At 43.7% G+C, this 18,425-nt stretch overlaps 1 protein-coding gene across 3 annotated transcripts; it reads right to left on the bottom strand.

Moving 5' to 3' along the window:
- Window positions 1-6,528: 6,528 nt before the first annotated feature.
- On the bottom strand, window positions 6,529-17,480 carry LOC118944212 (protein FAM186A-like). Of its 3 annotated transcripts, XM_036962527.1 has the most exons (5): window positions 17,197-17,480; window positions 16,735-16,929; window positions 12,355-12,411; window positions 10,419-10,814; window positions 6,529-8,075 (listed from the first exon to the last, which is right to left on the bottom strand). In XM_036962527.1, exons 2-5 carry the CDS (start codon window positions 16,835-16,837, stop codon window positions 6,550-6,552), a joined length of 2,082 nt encoding a protein of 693 aa, XP_036818422.1. In that variant the 5' UTR covers window positions 16,838-16,929; window positions 17,197-17,480; the 3' UTR covers window positions 6,529-6,549. The 3 variants fall into 3 exon arrangements, with proteins under 3 accessions (XP_036818422.1, XP_036818423.1, XP_036818424.1); XM_036962528.1 differs by lacking the exon at window positions 17,197-17,480 and having other exon boundaries at window positions 16,772-16,900; XM_036962529.1 differs by lacking the exons at window positions 16,735-16,929; window positions 17,197-17,480 and adding an exon at window positions 14,024-16,189.
- Between the last annotated feature and the right edge of the window lie 945 nt (window positions 17,481-18,425).

Here is an 18,425-nt window from a genome sequence, read left to right as displayed (position 1 = left end):
CAGCAAGATTACACAGGTGCACCTTGTGCCAGGGACAATAAAAGGCCACTAAAATGTGCAGTTGTGTCACAAAACACAATGCCACAGATGTCTCAAGTTTTGAGGGAGCATGTAATTGGCATGCTGACTGAAGAAATGTCTATTAGAGCTGTTTAACGCCAGCCCAGGACCTCCACATCCAGCTTCTTCAACTGCGGCATCGTCTGAGACCAGCCACCTGGACAGCTGATGAAACAGTGGGTTTGCACAACCGAATAATTTCTGCAAACTGTAAGAAAGCCCCTCAGGGAAGCTTGTCGTCTTCACCAGGGTATTGACCTGAATTCAGTTCGGTGTCGTAAATGGTCACCTTCGATGGCCACTGGCATGCTGGAGAAGTGTGCTCTTCACAGATTAATCCGGTTTCAACTGTGCCAGACAGACATGTGTGCGAGCAGTTTGCTGATGTCAACGTTGTGAACCGAGTGCCCCATCGATAGCAGTTTGAATGCACAGAGATACCGTGACAAGATCCTGAGGCCAATTGTTGTACCATTCATCCTCCACCCAGACCTCCGGTTTCAGTATGATAATGCATGGCCTACATACTCCCCAGACATGTCACCCATTGAGCATGTTTTGGATGCTCTGGATCGACAGCGTGTTCCAGTTCCCATCAATATCCAGCAACTTCACACAGCCATTAAATAGGAGTGGAACAATATTCCACAGGCTACAATTAACAGTCGGCTCAACTATATGCGAAGGAGATGTGCGGCGCTGCATGAGGCAAATGGTGGTCACACCAGATACTGACTGGTTTTCTGATCCACACCCCTACTTTTTTTTAGGCATCTGTTGGTCACAGATATCTGTATTCCCAGTCATGTGAAATCCATAGATTATGGCCGAATAAATGCATTTTAATTGACAGATTTCCTTTTTATATGAACTTTAACTCAGTAAAATATTTGAAATTGTTGCATATATAATTTTTGTTCAGTGTACTTCCAAAAAGGGTCTAATGTACAAACAAACCAAAAAAAAATGCCTCTTCAGGACCTCAATATATTGAGACGATGTACACTTCCAACCTGTGCATGGCAGTAATGAGCGATTGGAGGTGCCGAACAGGCATTTTTTGGGGGTTGCTTGTATATTTAAAAGACCTACATACTGGGCTTAACCTGAGCAAATGAAGATGGTAGCTCAGCGAAACTCCATTCTTGGTGAGTAACGAACATATTTTGACATTATACCGCTGTCTAATGAGTAGCGCTGAACGGTTAGTGTTTTTTGAGGTTGGTTCGGTTTTGGTTCGATTTATAAAAAAATGTATCAGGGTTTTCAATTTTAGATTTTTTAAAAGCGTTATGAAATAATGACATTTATTTTAGAGCTTTTTTAATGGAAATCCCAAAAGGCAAAAATAGTGAACATTCAATTACCAAAACATTGAAAATATTCCGTTGGCTCAATCAGGTCCACATTGGTTAGACGTCAATAGGAAATTACTGTGAAATAATACAATATTTCAGTTGGGTATATTACTTACTATTTATTTGATGACTTTATTATTTTTCAATCCTTAAACTTAGTAATCTCATCTCAGACAGTAGAATACAGCCAGCCAGACGTCCTCTCTGTGCTCCCAATACTGTGTACTGCATTTAGTCATACTATTTATTTTTTTATTTCACCTTTATTTAACCAGAAAGGCCAGTTGAGAACAAGTTCTAATTTACAACTGCGACCTGGCCAAGATAAAGCAAAGCAGTGCGACACAAACAACAACAGAGATTGGGTGGGCTATTTACAGATGGACTATGTTCAGCAGCAGCGATCGGTTAGCTGCTCAGATAGTTGGTGTTTAAAGTTGGTGAGGGAAATAAAAGTCTCCAACTTCAGCGATTTTTGCAATTCGTTCCAGTCACTGGCAGCAGAGAACTGGAAGGATAGGCGGCCAAATGAGGTGTTGGCTTTGGGGATGATCAGTGAGATACACCTGCTGGAGCGTGTGCTACGGATGGATGTTGTTATCGTGACCAGTGAACTGAGATAAGGCGGAGCTTTACCTAGCATGGACTTGTAGATGACCTGGAGCCAGTGTGTATGGCGACAAATATGTAGCGAGGGCCAGCCGACTAGAGCATACAGGTTGCAGTGGTGGGTGGTATAAGGTGATTTGGTAACAAAACGGATGGCACTGTGACAGACTGCATTCAATTTGCTGAGTAGAGTGTTGGAGGCTAGTTTGTAAATGACATCGTCGAAGACGAGGATAGTCAGTTTTACGAGGGTATGTTTGGCAGCATGAGGGAAGGATGCTTTGTTGCGAAACAGGAAGCCGATTCTTGATTTAATTTTGGATTGGAGATGTTTGATATGGGTCTGGAAGGAGAGTTTACAGTCTAACCAGACACCTGGGTATTTGTAGTTGTCCACATATTCTAAGTCAGAACCGTCCAGAATAGTGATGCATTTAGTTTTACTTGCATTTAAGAGCAGTTGGAGGCCACGGTGATCAGAACAAGAGTTAAGAAATGCATGGAGCTGTTTTGCATCACCCTTCCAGAGACCAGAAATATCAAAAGTACCGTTTCCAAATGATTTTAGGCAATATTTTTGTTGTTGTTGAGAGGTTTGAAAATTGACTTTCTCCATGTAAACCACATACAAATCAGCATAGTTAGGAGCCATAGGGGATTCCATAGCAGTACCCTTCGTCGGAATAAAGAAATTATTTAGAAACATTAAGTAGTTGTGTGTGAGTACTATTTCAGCCAATGTTATAATGCATGCACTGGAAGGTAATTCATTAGGGTCACGTTGCAGAAGAAAAAGTTCCACAGCTTCAATATCGCCCCCGTGTGGAATATTCGTGTATAAAGACTCGACATCAAAAGTAACTAACAAAGTATTATCAGGGAGAGGATCAAGAGGTGCAATAATAGAGATCATACTGCTGGTGTCCTTTAAGACAATAGGGCGCCCTGGAGGATAAGTAACACTCTTGTGTAATTTCGGCAAAGTATAGAAAATGGCAATTTTAAGGTGTTGATGAATAGACAAAAAGTTGTTGTTTTTTTGTTGTTGGTGATCTGACCAGAACTTAAATACCCATCTAAGATCTGAGTTTCTTGTAAAAGGTGTTGTCAAGCAGTTGTCTATGACCCTTATTTACACAAACTGTCCTATCCATGAGTACAACCGACCCACCCTTATCAGCAGGGCGGGTAAGGACTGACGTAACGGAAAATCAAGCAAAGCTTGTTTTTCATCCTGAGTTAAACTATGGAAAGATTTGTACTCATGTTTGTACTTAATTACGAACATCATTTTCAACAAGTCTGCAATATGTCTCAATAGATATGCTAAAGTATAGGGGAGCTAAACTATTCCCTTAAACGAAAGTTTCTAAAAAAAATAAATAAAACATGTCTACCTTAACATCGAAATCGTTGCACTGAGTTGTAGGCACAAAAGACGACCTTTAATATTAAGCAAGGAGACATGGGCAGGGCTCCATATCTTGCTTGATACATTAAAGACACTCAGTCCCGGGGTTTCTGGGACCGTGTGAACGGCCTCTTGTAGCTGTTACGCACCGACCGAAGCTGATGTCTTTTTTTTTGTGCAGTCCAAATCTGAACAAATCATAGAAGTTTGGTTCAGATTTTGTTCGGTCTGAACCAGCCTTAATTTATCCCAAACATAGACCTCTAAAAATGACGTCTTTTCAACTTTTCAGAACCGAAAATGACCCTGATTTCAACATCCGGAAAATGCGTACTTTATACTTTTATTCAGAAACGAAAATGAGTCTCAGAATGGCAAGGACCAGCACTGGATAACAAGCAGAGCTGCAGGTAGTCTAGAGAAGACTGAACTCTGAACCCATCTGGACATGGCCAGGGGAAACGTCATGTTTTATAGCCTAAAATACGCCCATTTATTTATGTTTTGAGAAAATCTGAATGCGCGAACATTTTGGTTTTTAGTCACACTTCGGGTGACTAGGAAACCTAGGCTTTTTTAAACAAAAATATTTTCCCTGGAATCAATCAATCAACACAATAGTGCTGACATTCGGTGTGAGTGTTCTTTAAATTACAGATGCAAAGGCACACATCACGGATCATCAACTAGATGCGGACACGGGACAATTTATTTATTGAGCAGATGGTCAGGGGGCCGGAACGACTGCAAATTGACCACAAGAAGCCCAAACCGATAAAGTGCTTTCGGAAAGTATTCAGACTCGAATTTCTCCACATTTTGTTACGTTACAACCTTATTCTAAAATGGATTAAATGGTTTCCCCCTTATCAATCTACACACAATACCCTCTAATGAAAGTAAAAACAGATTTGTAGAAATGTTTGCAAATTTATGAAAATAAAAAAACGGAAATATTACATTTTAAATAAGTATTCATGCCCTTTATTCGGTACTTTGTTGAAACACCTTCGGCAGCAATTACAGCCTTGGGTTTTCTTCTGTATGACGCTATAAGCTTGGCATACGTGTATTTGGGGAGTTTCTCCCATTCTTCTCTGCAGATCCTCTCAAGCTCTGTCAGGTTGGGTGTGGGGCGTCACTGCACAGCTATTTTCAGGTCTCTCCAGAGATGTTTGATCGGGTTCATGTCTGGACTACTCAAGTACATTCGGATACCTCTCACGAAGACACTCCTGCGTTGTCTTGGCTGTGTGCTTAGGGTTGTTGTCCTCTTGGAAGGTGAACCTTCGCAGCAGTCTGAGGTCCTGAACAATCTGGTGCAGGTTTTCAAGGATCTCCCTGTACTTTGCTCCGTTCATCTTTCCCTCGACTCCCAGTCCATGTCTCTGAAAAACACCCCACAGCATAATGCTGCCACCACTGCGCTTCACCGTAGGGATGGTGCCAGATTTCCTCCAGACGTGATACTTGGCATTAAAGTTAGAGTTCAATCTTGGTTTCATCAGACCAGAGAATGTAGTTTCTCATGGTCTGAGAGTCCTTTAGGTGCCATTTGGCAAACTCCAAGCTGGCTGTCATGTGCCTTTTACTGAGGATTGGCTTCCATCTGGCCACTCAACCATAAACATCAAGGATGAAGTCCACCTGTGGTAAATTCAATTGATTGGACATGATTTGGGAAGGCACACACCGGTCTATACAAGGTCCCACAGTAGATGTCAGAGCAAAAACTAAGACATGTGATTGAAGGAATTGTCCATAGAGCTCTGAGACAGGATTGCCTGATTAGTGGAGTGCTACAGAGATGGGAGAACCTTCCAGAAGGACAACCATCTCCACAGAGAAGCTCTGTAAGTGACCATCGGGTTCTTGGTCACCTCCCTGACCAAGGCCCTTCTACCCCGATTGCTCAGTTTGGGCAGGCGGCCAGGTCTAGGAAGAGTCTTGGTGGTTGCAAACGTCTCCCATTTAAGAATGACGGAGGCAGTGTTCTTGGGGATCTTCAATGCTGCATAAATGTGTTTGGTACCCTTCCCCAGATCTGTTCCTCAACACAATCCTGTCTCAGAGCTCTACGGACAATTCCTTCAACCGCATGTCTTAGTTTTTGCTCTGACATCTACTGTGGGACCTTGTATAGACCGGTGTGTGCCTTCCCAAATCATGTCCAATCAATTGAATTTACCACAGGTGGACTTCATCCTTGATGTTTCTAAAAAAAATGGATGGAAACATGATGCAAAGGGTCTGAATACTAAATAAGGTATTACAGATTATTTTATTTTAGAAACAACCTGTTTTCGCTGTGTCATTATAGGGTATTGTGTGTAGATTGAGGGGAAAACAATATTTAATACATTTTTGGAGGCTGCAACAAAATGTGGGAAGAGTCAAGGGATCTCAATACTTTCCGAATGCATTGTGTGTATAAAATAAATGACACGGCCGGCTGCCCATGAGCCTGTATTTAAAATAAATAAAAAATTGCACAATTGTTGTCAATCATTTATATTGAGTATTTGGATGACCAGTGGGCAACGGCAAGACCCCTTACCAAGATGGAACAGCCTGCTTTTCTGGTTGGATGAGCTGGCGCAAATTCACATTCAAAGTCAGTGAGACCCGCTCTGACTGTTCGGCTCAGGCGCGAAGTGTTTAGGCCACCCAAGCTCACAAAATGAGACCACCGATGCAATCTTCGCTCTCTCCCACTACTCTATCCCACTACTCTTCTCTCCCACTACTCTTCTCTCCCACTACTCTTCCTTCTGTGAAATCATCCCTTCTGTCTCTTGACTGCCTTTTCAACCCGACTCTCCTCCCTTCGACTCCAACTGTCCCCTTTCCTCCCGGGCAGCCCGATCCTCCTCTCCTGCTCCATGACTGAGTGACTCACTACGTGCTAACAGATCAGGGTTGCTAACAGATCAGGGTTGCTAACAGATCAGGGTTGCTAACAGAACAGTTACACAGAACTGGAAAACTAAACATCCGGAGGACCCATCATCCTTCCACTCTCTCTACGTAGCAAGTACGCAAGATTACATGTGAGTAATGTGTAGTAAGTGTGAAGAGGCTGTAAGAAAATAAACTTGTTACATTATTTGTTTATTGATGTTTTTGATTCTTAGCAGTGGGTGCAGACCAAGGCCGGACTGTCTCCTGAACTCGCCGTTTAACAGATCTGGAGATTGGAGGGATGAGAGAGTGGGCAGGAACGGTTAAGGTAGGGGAGGTTGGGGCAGGAACGGTTAAGGCAGGGGAGGTTGGGGCAGGGCTGGTTAAGGTAGCAGAGGTTGGGGCAGGGCTGGTTAAGGTAGCAGAGGTTGGGGCAGGGCTGGTTAAGGTAGGAGAGGTTGGGGCAGGGCTGGTTTGTGATGGCTGGGTGGAATGGGTTGTGATTACCGGTAATGGGAATGGGGAATCAAAGTGTGGTGCAGTAGGTGATATTAATGTGAGGGGACTGGACATGGAGGCTGATGGTGTTCCCAGAGGAAAGGTGGCTGAGGCACTGGCAGTTCTTGAACTCACAGGCGTCTGGTGTTCTAGGGCGACTGACCCAGAGACAGAGAGCTGCCGAAGCGCCTCCCCTTCCCCCAGGCGATCCTTCTCCATCTTGAGGCGCTCCCTCTCCACCTGCAGGCGCTCTGTCTCCACCCTCAAGCGCTCTCTATCCAGCTGGAGCCGGTTCTTCTCCACATCCAGGTGTGCCTTCTGTGTTTCATGTGCTTTTTCTAATAAATCATAAAGAGCTTGGTGGATGTGTTGGGCGGTCTGTGTAGCATGGATTTGTTGCGTTTGTGTGTCCAGGATTTGTTGGAGCAGAATGGCTTGGGGGCCTTGTGGTGTCCAGCCAGACGTGATGGGTTGGGGTGTAGAGTCAGAGTGGATGGAATGAGCTGGTGCAGGACAGGAGGTAATGGGTTGGGGAGCAAAGCCAGAGTGGATGGAATGAGCTGGTGCAGGACAGGAGGTAATGGGTTGGGGAGCAAAGCCAGAGTGGATGGAATGAGCTGGTGCAGGACAGGAGGTGATGGGTTGGGGAGCAAAGCCAGAGTGGATGGAATGAGCTGGTGCAGGACAGGAGGTGATGGGTTGGGGAGCAAAGCCAGAGTGGATGGAATGAGCTGGTGCAGGACAGGAGGTAATGGGTTGGGGAGCAAAGCCAGAGTGGATGGAATGAGCTGGTGCAGGACAGGAGGTGATGGGTTGGGGAGCAAAGCCAGAGTGGATGGAATGAGCTGGTGCAGGACAGGAGGTGATGGGTTGGGGTGCGGTGCCAGAGAGTGCATCTGCATTGCTTGCTATTTGGGATTTTAGGCTGGGTATCTGTAAAGCACTTTGTGACAACTGCTGATGTAAAAAGGGCTTTATAAAATAAATTTGATTCATTGATTGAGAGTGGATTGAGTGAGCTGGTGCAGGACGGGAGGTGATGGGTTGGGGAGCAGAGCCAGAGTGAGCTGGTGCAGGACGGGAGGTGATGGGTTGGGGTGGCACTGTTGGTGCTGGCCAAGGTGTTGATGGTGAGGTGGAGGGTAGCTCCTCCATGGTGACAGAGGGTAAAGCTGACTCCACAGTTCCCTCTGGTGTTGGTGGGGGACCAGAGCTGGAGATTTCTCCCTGAGAGAGACCTGGACAAGAGGATTCGGTCAATATTATTTCAGATATTTTATATTATTTATCACTTCTTGTTGAAATTATTTAGTTTAAATTGTCATGTTTTCCGTTGGTAAACCATTGTGGTATTGTTTTTTAATCCAAATATAGAATACACTTAAATTATTCCTGGAGTGTGTTCTGTCCTTTCCATTCATCAGGTACTCATTTAATACTGTCTTTATGAAATGTAATAAAGGTTGTGTGGCTCAGTGAAATGTAAACTTTGCTTTGCCTCATATAGGCGACTCATGACACCACACAAACACATCTAAAAGGGATAAAATAGTGAAGTTATTAATTACACTTTGGACGGTGTATCAATACACCCAGTCACACCAAAGATACAGGCGTCCTTCCTAACTCAGTTGCCGGAGAGGAAGGAAACTGATCAGGGATTTCACCATGAGGCCAATGGTGACTTTAAAAGCATTTATGAGCGTGGCCAGCAGGTAAGCTAGCGGTTAAGAGCTTTGGGGCAGTAACCGAAAGGTCGCCGTTTTGAATACCTGAGCCGAATTGGTGATACATCAGTTGATGTGCCCTTGAGTAAGGCACTTGGCCCTAATTGCTGTTGTGAGCCTCTCTGGATAAGAGCATTTTCTAAATGACAATTTTGTGAAACTACAAATTACCGCCCTCTGCTGGTGAATTGCTGTATGTGTAATAATACCATTAATTACATTGTCTAATTATGCCAGTTTCTATGCATTAAATGGGTCGCAGACTTAAACTAGCAGAGTTCCCTCTTTGGAACTTTGATGGATCTCGTGCAGTAGGCCTACATTCCATATGGCCATTAAACCCCAATCAGAAGCAGTAGGCCTACATTCCATATGGCCATTAAACCCCAATCAGAAGCAGTAGGCCTACATTCTGTCAATCTATGTAGAGCAAATCAACATTAAACCCCAATCAGAAGCAGTAGGCCTACATTCTGTCAATCTATGTAGAGCAAATCAACATTAAACCCCAATCAGAAGCAGTAGGCCTACATTCTGTCAATCTATGTAGAGCAAATCAACATTAAACCCCAATCAGAAGCAGTAGGCCTACATTCTGTCAATCTATGTAGAGCAAATCAACATTAAACCCCAATCAGAAGCAGTAGGCCTACATTCTGTCAATCTATGTAGAGCAAATCAACATTAAACCCCAATCAGAAGCAGTAGGCCTACATTCCATATGGCCATTAAACCCCAATCAGAAGCAGTAGGCCTACATTCTGTCAATCTATGTAGAGCAAATCAACATTAAACCCCAATCAGAAGCAGTAGGCCTACATTCCATATGGCCATTAAACCCCAATCAGAAGCAGTAGGCCTACATTCTGTCAATCTATGTAGAGCAAATCAACATTAAACCCCAATCAGAAGCAGTAGGCCTACATTCTGTCAATCTATGTAGAGCAAATCAACATTAAACCCCAATCAGAAGCAGTAGGCCTACATTCCATATGGCCATTAAACCCCAATCAGAAGCAGTAGGCCTACATTCTGTCAATCTATGTAGAGCAAATCAACATTAAACCCCAATCAGAAGCAGTAGGCCTACATTCTGTCAATCTATGTAGAGCAAATCAACATTAAACCCCAATCAGAAGCAGTAGGCCTACATTCCATATGGCCATTAAACCCCAATCAGAAGCAGTAGGCCTACATTCTGTCAATCTATGTAGAGCAAATCAACATTAAACCCCAATCAGAAGCAGTAGGCCTACATTCTGTCAATCTATGTAGAGCAAATCAACATTAAACCCCAATCAGAAGCAGTAGGCCTACATTCTGTCAATCTATGTAGAGCAAATCAACATTAAACCCCAATCAGAAGCAGTAGGCCTACATTCTGTCAATCTATGTAGAGCAAATCAACATTAAACCCCAATCAGAAGCAGTAGGCCTACATTCTGTCAATCTATGTAGAGCAAATCAACATTAAACCCCAATCAGAAGCAGTAGGCCTACATTCTGTCAATCTATGTAGAGCAAATCAACATTAAACCCCAATCAGAAGCAGGGTTTTCGAAATATACATTTCTTAGTAATTCATGTAATTGATCTGGATATACACTTGCTTTGTAGCACATATGATAGGGCCAATCTACAAGAAGGCCTGGTTAAGGCAAATGTCAAACAGCAACTTCAATTAATTATGTTAGATTACTTTTTTTTTTAAGTCCAATTTAAACCAAACAATACATAATTCAATATTGTATAATGTGAGGTATTTAACTGAAATATACCGTATATAGGCCTAATGTATAATATATTAGTATGATGTAATTATATCTTAATTATAATTACAAGATTAGCACTCACCAAATCCCAAATCAACAGGCACTACACCAGCTTCGGTCTCTGCCATTCGGGAGAAAAGTTGCTGCTCCAGGTCGGTCAGCGCCGGCACGGTGTTGGGCCCCCCACCAGACAATGTCCGGATAGAAGAAACCTTTTGCTTGATTTGGCTCCGTATGAGATTGTACTTCTTCCGGACATCGTCACCACATCTCGCCACAGCCGAGGTCAAGGTCCCAGCGATGGTGTTCCAGGTTGCCGTCTTTGACCCCCGGGGGCGAATGTGGGCCTGGGCGCCGAAGAGGTCCTCCCAGTGCACAAGTACCCCTGAAATAATAAGATCCTCATCTCCAGGGGTGAATCGGTGCCTCTTTTTTTCAGTTTCTTTCTCCATTCCTTTTGGTTTTCTTCTTCCTTTATCTACATGTGAAATTGATATAAAATCAGCATCAGGTTGAGGTTTATGATTAATTCCTAGGAAACAGGCTAAACTTTTTATGAACTTACTAGTGTTCTCCATTGTTGGTCACATTAAGAAACAGTTGCAACTGTGTGGTATTTAAACCATGAGGCCCAATGGGGTGTGCTATATTTACTTAACCTTTATTCAATTAGGCAAGTCAGTTAAGAACAAATTCTTATTTACAATGACGGCCTACCAAAAGGCAAAAAGCCTCTGGCCATAATAATCAGATAGTTTGGGTCCTGAATGCTAATTAATAAGTCAAGTTAATGCACCTAATCAAGTGCACAGTAGGATTTACAATACTGCTCAGTCATAACAGGCATCTCTTGCTATGAAAGTCTACAGCAAAATGAGCCAGTAAGCCCTCCAGAATGATAGTCTAGCTTCTATTTAGTCTGGATTTTTCACAGTAACTTTCTCAGAAATAATCCTGCTGCAACATGTTGAATCGACATTTCAACTGGTTGGTCCTTTTGAGAGGTTGGTTCTGTTTCCCAGTTAGATGTCCGATACATTTCAACTGGTTGGTCCTTTTGAGAGGTTGGTTCTGTTTCCCAGTTAGATGTCCGATACATTTCAACTGGTTGGTCCTTTTGAGAGGTTGGTTCTGTTTCCCAGTTAGATGTCCGATACATTTCAACTGGTTGGTCCTTTTTGAGAGGTTGGTTCTGTTTCCCAGTTAGATGTCCGATACATTTCAACTGGTTGGTCCTTTTGAGAGGTTGGTTCTGTTTCACAGTTAGATGTCCAATACATTTCAACTGGTTGGTCCTTTTGAGGGGTTGGTTCTGTTTCAGAGTTAAATGTTCGATACATTTCAGACATTTCACTGGAGACTTTTGGGCACCCGAGTGGCGCAGAGGTCTAAAGCACAAAACCACAGTGCTAGAGGTGTCACTACAGACCCTGGTTCGAATCCAGGCTGTATCCGCACAATTGGCCGGGTTAGGGTTAGGCCGTCATTGTAAATAAGAGTTTGCTCTTGACTGACTTGCCTAGATAAAGGTAAAAACAATTATTGTGGATTCTTGTGGAATCTAACAAGTGCATTTCATAACACATAACACAACATAAGGTTGGACACTACTACTCAATTATGTTTTTTTTTGTGCTGGGATTTTCACACTCAACAGTTGACACCTTGTCGAGTCCACGCCCCGATGAATTAAAGCTGTTCTCGGGGCAAAACGCAATATTTTGTTTCGTACACTCAGTGTATCTCTTGGACCGAGTCCAGCATGCAGGTTAATGCCATTAGCCTGATGGGTGTGCATGCGTCATAAAATCACGTGTTCTTTTTCATAACATTGCTAGAATCAAGGTATTGTTTGTCATTGGGTGTTGTTCTGCCCCCTGAAGCAAGGCAAGCAGGAAGTAACATTCTAAAATGAAACTGCTGAGTGATGTCGGTTATCTACATTGGTTTGAATTCTGTCCAGATTCTGAACTGTGGTTTAAATATGTTCCATGTGTGAGAAGACAGGAAACGCAGACCTTTGAGTAGTAAGACTTGGTGTTCTTCCGTGTTTTCTTTGAACTCTCCAGCCGGCCCTACGGTGAAGACAAATATAACATGTTGATGGCAAATCAGGTGAGTAGGTTCCCCTGCACATGACTCCAATTACATTACAGTGGCGCCGTTCCACGTCCCATTTGGCCCAGTGGGGAACATGGCCCCGACTCTCTGATGGTGCCCTGCGGCATCCAATGTTGTATTACCACCCCCAACTGGGCTATAGTATAAATCCATTATACTTTGTGATACATAATGGGGGAAAAAATAAATAAAAGAAACACTAAAACACCCTGCCAACTAACCACACACTCAGTCAAAACACGGGACACCACCAGTCAACACACCCTGGAACTATTCTGAAGTCAAATCTCGTATAGCCAAATAGTTCTACGCAGCTGCCACTACAACATCTATTTTCTGTGATTTACATTCCATTTCTGTGGCACAGATGGAAACCAACCTTTCTGAATCATATATCACTCATTGGCCAAATCCCTCTGTGCTGGCACAGATCTACTCACAGGGATCCTCTTAGGATCCTTGACCCCATCCTCTACTTTCTTCACTGCCTCAGTATGACACCTTCTGCACTTCTGACTCTAGCCACCTCAACCTGCCTCTCTCTCTCACCAGACACTTCTGATGACAAGCAACCAGGGCACTTCTACAGTTGTCACAACTGTATCCACCGAAAGAACACAATCCTCCATCCCATTCCCTCATCTTGATTGGGATCTCCCTCCTACCAACTGCTATGACATGACCAGAAATGTTACACCTGAAACAGGGCAGTGGATTCAGCACAAAAGGCTCTAACAGGATAACTGATATATAGCCAAACATGACATTGTCAGGTAGAGACTCTGACTCAAAAAGACTGACAGTGACTCCTGTTTCACCACCGGATCTGTGTCGCACCAAACGCCAGGAATTTAAACTTCGTTTGCTCCACCTCCACACTACCCCAGAAAAATCACTACTTTCAATGGTGCCCCGTTCCTAAGAGCAAAGCAAGAAACAGATCTTGACCCCCAAGTTGAATGACATGGACCGCCTGCTCCCTCTGGTCAGAAGAAACAAACATCACAAGTCCACTACAGGTTACCTTCACCGACTCAACTGCATCTAACTCCTTTCCCACCCACCCTGAAACCACAAATGGTTCTGCCAAAAGGTAAGGTTCTGCCAAAAAGGTTCTCCCCAAAAAGTCACTCCTACTGGTCCAGACTCTTCTTTATCATGTCCATTGACGCCAGGCTCCGTTTCCAAACTCTTCACCACACCTCACTTAACTCGCCCTCATTCACTTCCATTTCACCTACAGAACTCAGTCTGGTGTACGGCTCACTCTGTTTGCACATGACACCAATCCTCTTTGACACCCCATCTCCACCTTCCTCAAATTCAACCTCTGCTATTCTCTTCGACCTCTTATTTCTCCCCCCCCATTCCTCTCCTTCCTCCTTCCATTCCTCTTCAGAAATCCACCTTTGTGTGCCTATCCCAATAGTCCTCTTCTCCCGACTTGACTTGCGGCCCAGTGACATTCAGACGTAACTCCATCTCATAACCTCCGGGCGGCAACATTTTGGGAACATGAGCAGTGACCACACTGAAAAAAAAACAACAACCCCCCCCAGACTCAACTCTTTTCTACTCGTGTCGGAAAACCTTCTTTCGAAAGCTTCTTTCGTCTCTCTCACCGCTGGACCTCATTCAACACACTTCCCGAATCTCCAATCAACAAAACTCTATCCTACCTTGTTAAGTGTGTTCAGGTGCGTTTGCCGCACCCACTAACTGACCACACCTGATCTTAATGAGTGATTATTTACTTTGAAATGGAGTCTGTTTGAATAGACTAAAATGAACAGAGCAGTGGACTAATTCCAGGAATAGAGAGCAGAAGATCATAGGTTATAGTCACATTGATGCAGTGCCATCATGATTAATACCCCTATGTCCTATCTGTGCTTGGAGATCACAACAGGTAACCCAAACTAAGCTAGCAGTGTTAAGTGTTATTGAAATATGTTCTCAAAACGTCATTTAATTACCTTTTAAATAACATTCTGAGAATGCAAATTATAGGTTAATAAAACATCCCATGACAACATTCTGGGAACCATAGTAAAACGTTCTCAGAACGTCCCAGCAATCTAGAACAGGTGGAATGTTCACTTCCATTCTCAGAACGTCCCTGCAATCTAGAACAGGCGGAATGTTCACTTCCATTCTCAGAACGTCCCTGCAATCTAGAACAGGCGGAATGTTCACTTCCATTCTCAGAACGTCCCTGCAATCTAGAACAGGCGGAATGTTCACTTCCATTCTCAGAACGTCCCTGCAATCTAGAACAGGCGGGAATGTTCACTTCCATTCTCAGAACGTCCCTGCAATCTAGAACAGGCGGGAATGTTCACTTCCATTCTCAGAACGTCCCTGCAATCTAGAACAGGCGGAATGTTCACTTCCATTCTCAGAACGTCCCTGTAATCTAGAACAGGCGGAATGTTCACTTCCATTCTCAGAACGTCCCTGCAATCTAGAACAGGCGGAATGTTCACTTCCATTCTCAGAACGTCCCTGCAATCTAGAACAGGCGGAATGTTCACTTCCATTCTCAGAACGTCCCTGCAATCTAGAACAGGCGGAATGTTCACTTCCATTCTCAGAACGTCCCTGCAATCTAGAACAGGCGGAATGTTCACTTCCATTCTCAGAACGTCCCTGCAATCTAGAACAGGCGGAATGTTCACTTCCATTCTCAGAACGTCCCTGCAATCTAGAACAGGCGGAATGTTCACTTCCATTCTCAGAACGTCCCTGCAATCTAGAACAGGCGGAATGTTCACTTCCATTCTCAGAACGTCCCTGCAATCTAGAACAGGCGGAATGTTCACTTCCATTCTCAGAACGTCCCTGCAATCTAGAACAGGCGGAATGTTCACTTCCATTCTCAGAACGTCCCTGCAATCTAGAACAGGCGGAATGTTCACTTCCATTCTCAGAACGTCCCTGCAATCTAGAACAGGCGGAATGTTCACTTCCATTCTCAGAACGTCCCTGCAATCTAGAACAGGCGGGAATGTTCACTTCCATTCTCAGAACGTCCCTGTAATCTAGAACAGGCGGAATGTTCACTTCCATTCTCAGAACGTCCCTGCAATCTAGAACAGGCGGAATGTTCACTTCCATTCTCAGAACGTCCCTGCAATCTAGAACAGGCGGAATGTTCACTTCCATTCTCAGAACGTCCCTGCAATCTAGAACAGGCGGAATGTTCACTTCCATTCTCAGAACGTCCCTGCAATCTAGAACAGGCGGAATGTTCACTTCCATTCTCAGAACGTCCCTGCAATCTAGAACAGGCGGAATGTTCACTTCCATTCTCAGAACGTCCCTGCAATCTAGAACAGGCGGAATGTTCACTTCCATTCTCAGAACGTCCCTGCAATCTAGAACAGGCGGGAATGTTCACTTCCATTCTCAGAACGTCCCTGCAATCTAGAACAGGCGGGATGTTCACTTCCATTCTCAGAACGTCCCTGCAATCTAGAACAGGCGGGAATGTTCACTTCCATTCTCAGAACGTCCCTGCAATCTAGAACAGGCGGAATGTTCACTTCCATTCTCAGAACGTCCCTGCAATCTAGAACAGGCGGAATGTTCACTTCCATTCTCAGAACGTCCCTGCAATCTAGAACAGGCGGAATGTTCACTTCCATTCTCAGAACGTCCCTGCAATCTAGAACAGGCGGGAATGTTCACTTCCATTCTCAGAACGTCCCTGCAATCTAGAACAGGCGGGATGTTCACTTCCATTCTCAGAACGTCCCTGCAATCTAGAACAGGCGGGATGTTCACTTCCATTCTCAGAACGTCCCTGCAATCTAGAACAGGCGGGAATGTTCACTTCCATTCTCAGAACGTCCCTGCAATCTAGAACAGGCGGGAATGTTCACTTCCATTCTCAGAACGTCCCTGCAATCTAGAACAGGCGGGAATGTTCACTTCCATTCTCAGAACGTCCCTGCAATCTAGAACAGGCGGAATGTTCACTTCCATTCTCAGAACGTCCCTGTAATCTAGAACAGGCGGGAATGTTCACTTCCATTCTCAGAACATTTCTTTAAAAACGTACCAGTTTTTTTTTACCAGTCAGGAAACTTTTGGCTTTGTTCCCAGAACCAATAACGTACATTCACACAACTTCCAAGGAACCACATGTGCTAGCTGGTTTAAGAGCAGGTCCCTGCTGTTCATATAATCTTATTCATTATGATCTTAAAGGCAAAACTGATCCTACAAATTGTCCTACTAGCAGACTGTGAAAACAGGTGGTGCTCTGCTTTTACCATGATACACAAATGTTTCAATCTCTTCCTCCTTTACTTCATCTTTAATGTTGACATTCAGCCCCAGTGTTTGACTGCAGTCTTCCTGCTTCACTGATGCCATCTCTGGAGTCTGCTGTTCACTCTGTTACAATCAGGACCCTCAGATTTAGGTGCGGTAAAGGAGAGCAGCAGGCAGGGTTTGTTTTCACCATCCTAAAATAAAAGACCAGACACGCATCCCAAGTATAAAAAAATATGAAATGACTACTATGTAATACAAATAGCTGCTATTAACTTGTATGTTGGATTTGAGAGGAAATTCTCTCTGGTAATCTCTGATTATAAACATAAGACCAGGGAAAAAAAGTGTGAACACTGAAAATATTTTAAGCACTGTACATAACCCATACAACATGTAAATTAATCAATAGATTGTGTTCTTTCCAGCCGTGCAATGGGCTGTGGAGAGCCTGCACTCACCATGATATGAGCAAGCCTTAGCGACTGACGTCAAGGCTCCTGTGTTGCTAACTAACGTTAACTAGCTACAGTAGCTAGTCGACAGAGAAGCTGTATACTAAATTAGCTCATATGCGTTCAATCAAAACAGAATCATAAAATTGCATTTAGCTCGTTATTCGTAAGCGAAATAAAACGTTTCTGAAGTATCGAAACGTCAAAAAAAAACTGAGCATGAAGATCCAAAACAAAGAAACGCGGCAAAACTTCCTCATATGTCTTCTTCTGTCTTCATTAGTAACGTTTGGTGACCAACAGCAAGTGTTTACTGCCACCTAACGTCCGGGAAGGTAATGTGGGTTAATTACCAGTTCCGAATCATACCACCAGAGAGCAATAGTGATTTACACCTTATTACAACAAATCACATTTTAAGTCACAAGAGCCAGTGTCTTTGATACCAGTCTCCATTATACATTATATAGTTACTAGTTTGTTCATACAACCATCTGGGCAGAAATTCTGACAGTGTTGCTTTTATTTTACAGAATACAAAACATTAACCCAAAGCAAAAGGTACAGAACATGTTCTTAAGCTCAGTTCATGTCAAAACATTAAACTATCAAATGTGCGCCATTTCCCTAATTAGTTCACTCTTTTTCTATGAATTGTGCGTGTGTTGTGTTGCCTGGCTACCCAAACTCCTTGCTCGGACCAAACGCTACGCCAAGCTCACGGATCTCTGCAATGAGTCTGGATCAGACCTAGGAGTACCACCTGACAATTTCTAGACCGTATGATACTGATCGGTTAGAGATCAGCCAATCGCTGACGACTTTGTTTTGTTCAACACTCCATCATTTTGACGTCACCACAAACTAATTAAATGACGGCAGTCTCAGACTGAAGTACGTAGCGAACGACAGAGCAGCAGAATAATTCTGTTTCAGTCATCAGGTAATATACCTGCTGGAGCGCATACTACGGGTGGGTGCTGCTATGGTGACCAGTGAGCTGAGATAAGGCGGGGCTTTACTTAGCAAAGACTTATAGATGACCTGGAGCCAGTGGGTTTGGCGACGAATATGAAGCGAGGGCCAGCCAAAGAGAGCATACAGGTCGCAGTGTTGGGTAGAATATAGGGCGTTGGTGACAAAGCGGATGGCACTGTGATAGACTACATCCAGTTTGCTGAGAAGAGTGTTTGAGGCTATTTTATAAATTACATCGTCGAAGTTAAAGATCAGTA

The sequence above is a fragment of the Oncorhynchus mykiss genome, chromosome 25 (genome assembly GCF_013265735.2).
Source record: "Oncorhynchus mykiss isolate Arlee chromosome 25, USDA_OmykA_1.1, whole genome shotgun sequence".
In the NCBI taxonomy this organism is placed as follows: Eukaryota; Metazoa; Chordata; class Actinopteri; order Salmoniformes; family Salmonidae; genus Oncorhynchus; species Oncorhynchus mykiss.
The sequence above is the reverse complement of the archived record's forward strand: the minus strand, read 5'-3'. Positions and strand labels throughout refer to the sequence as shown.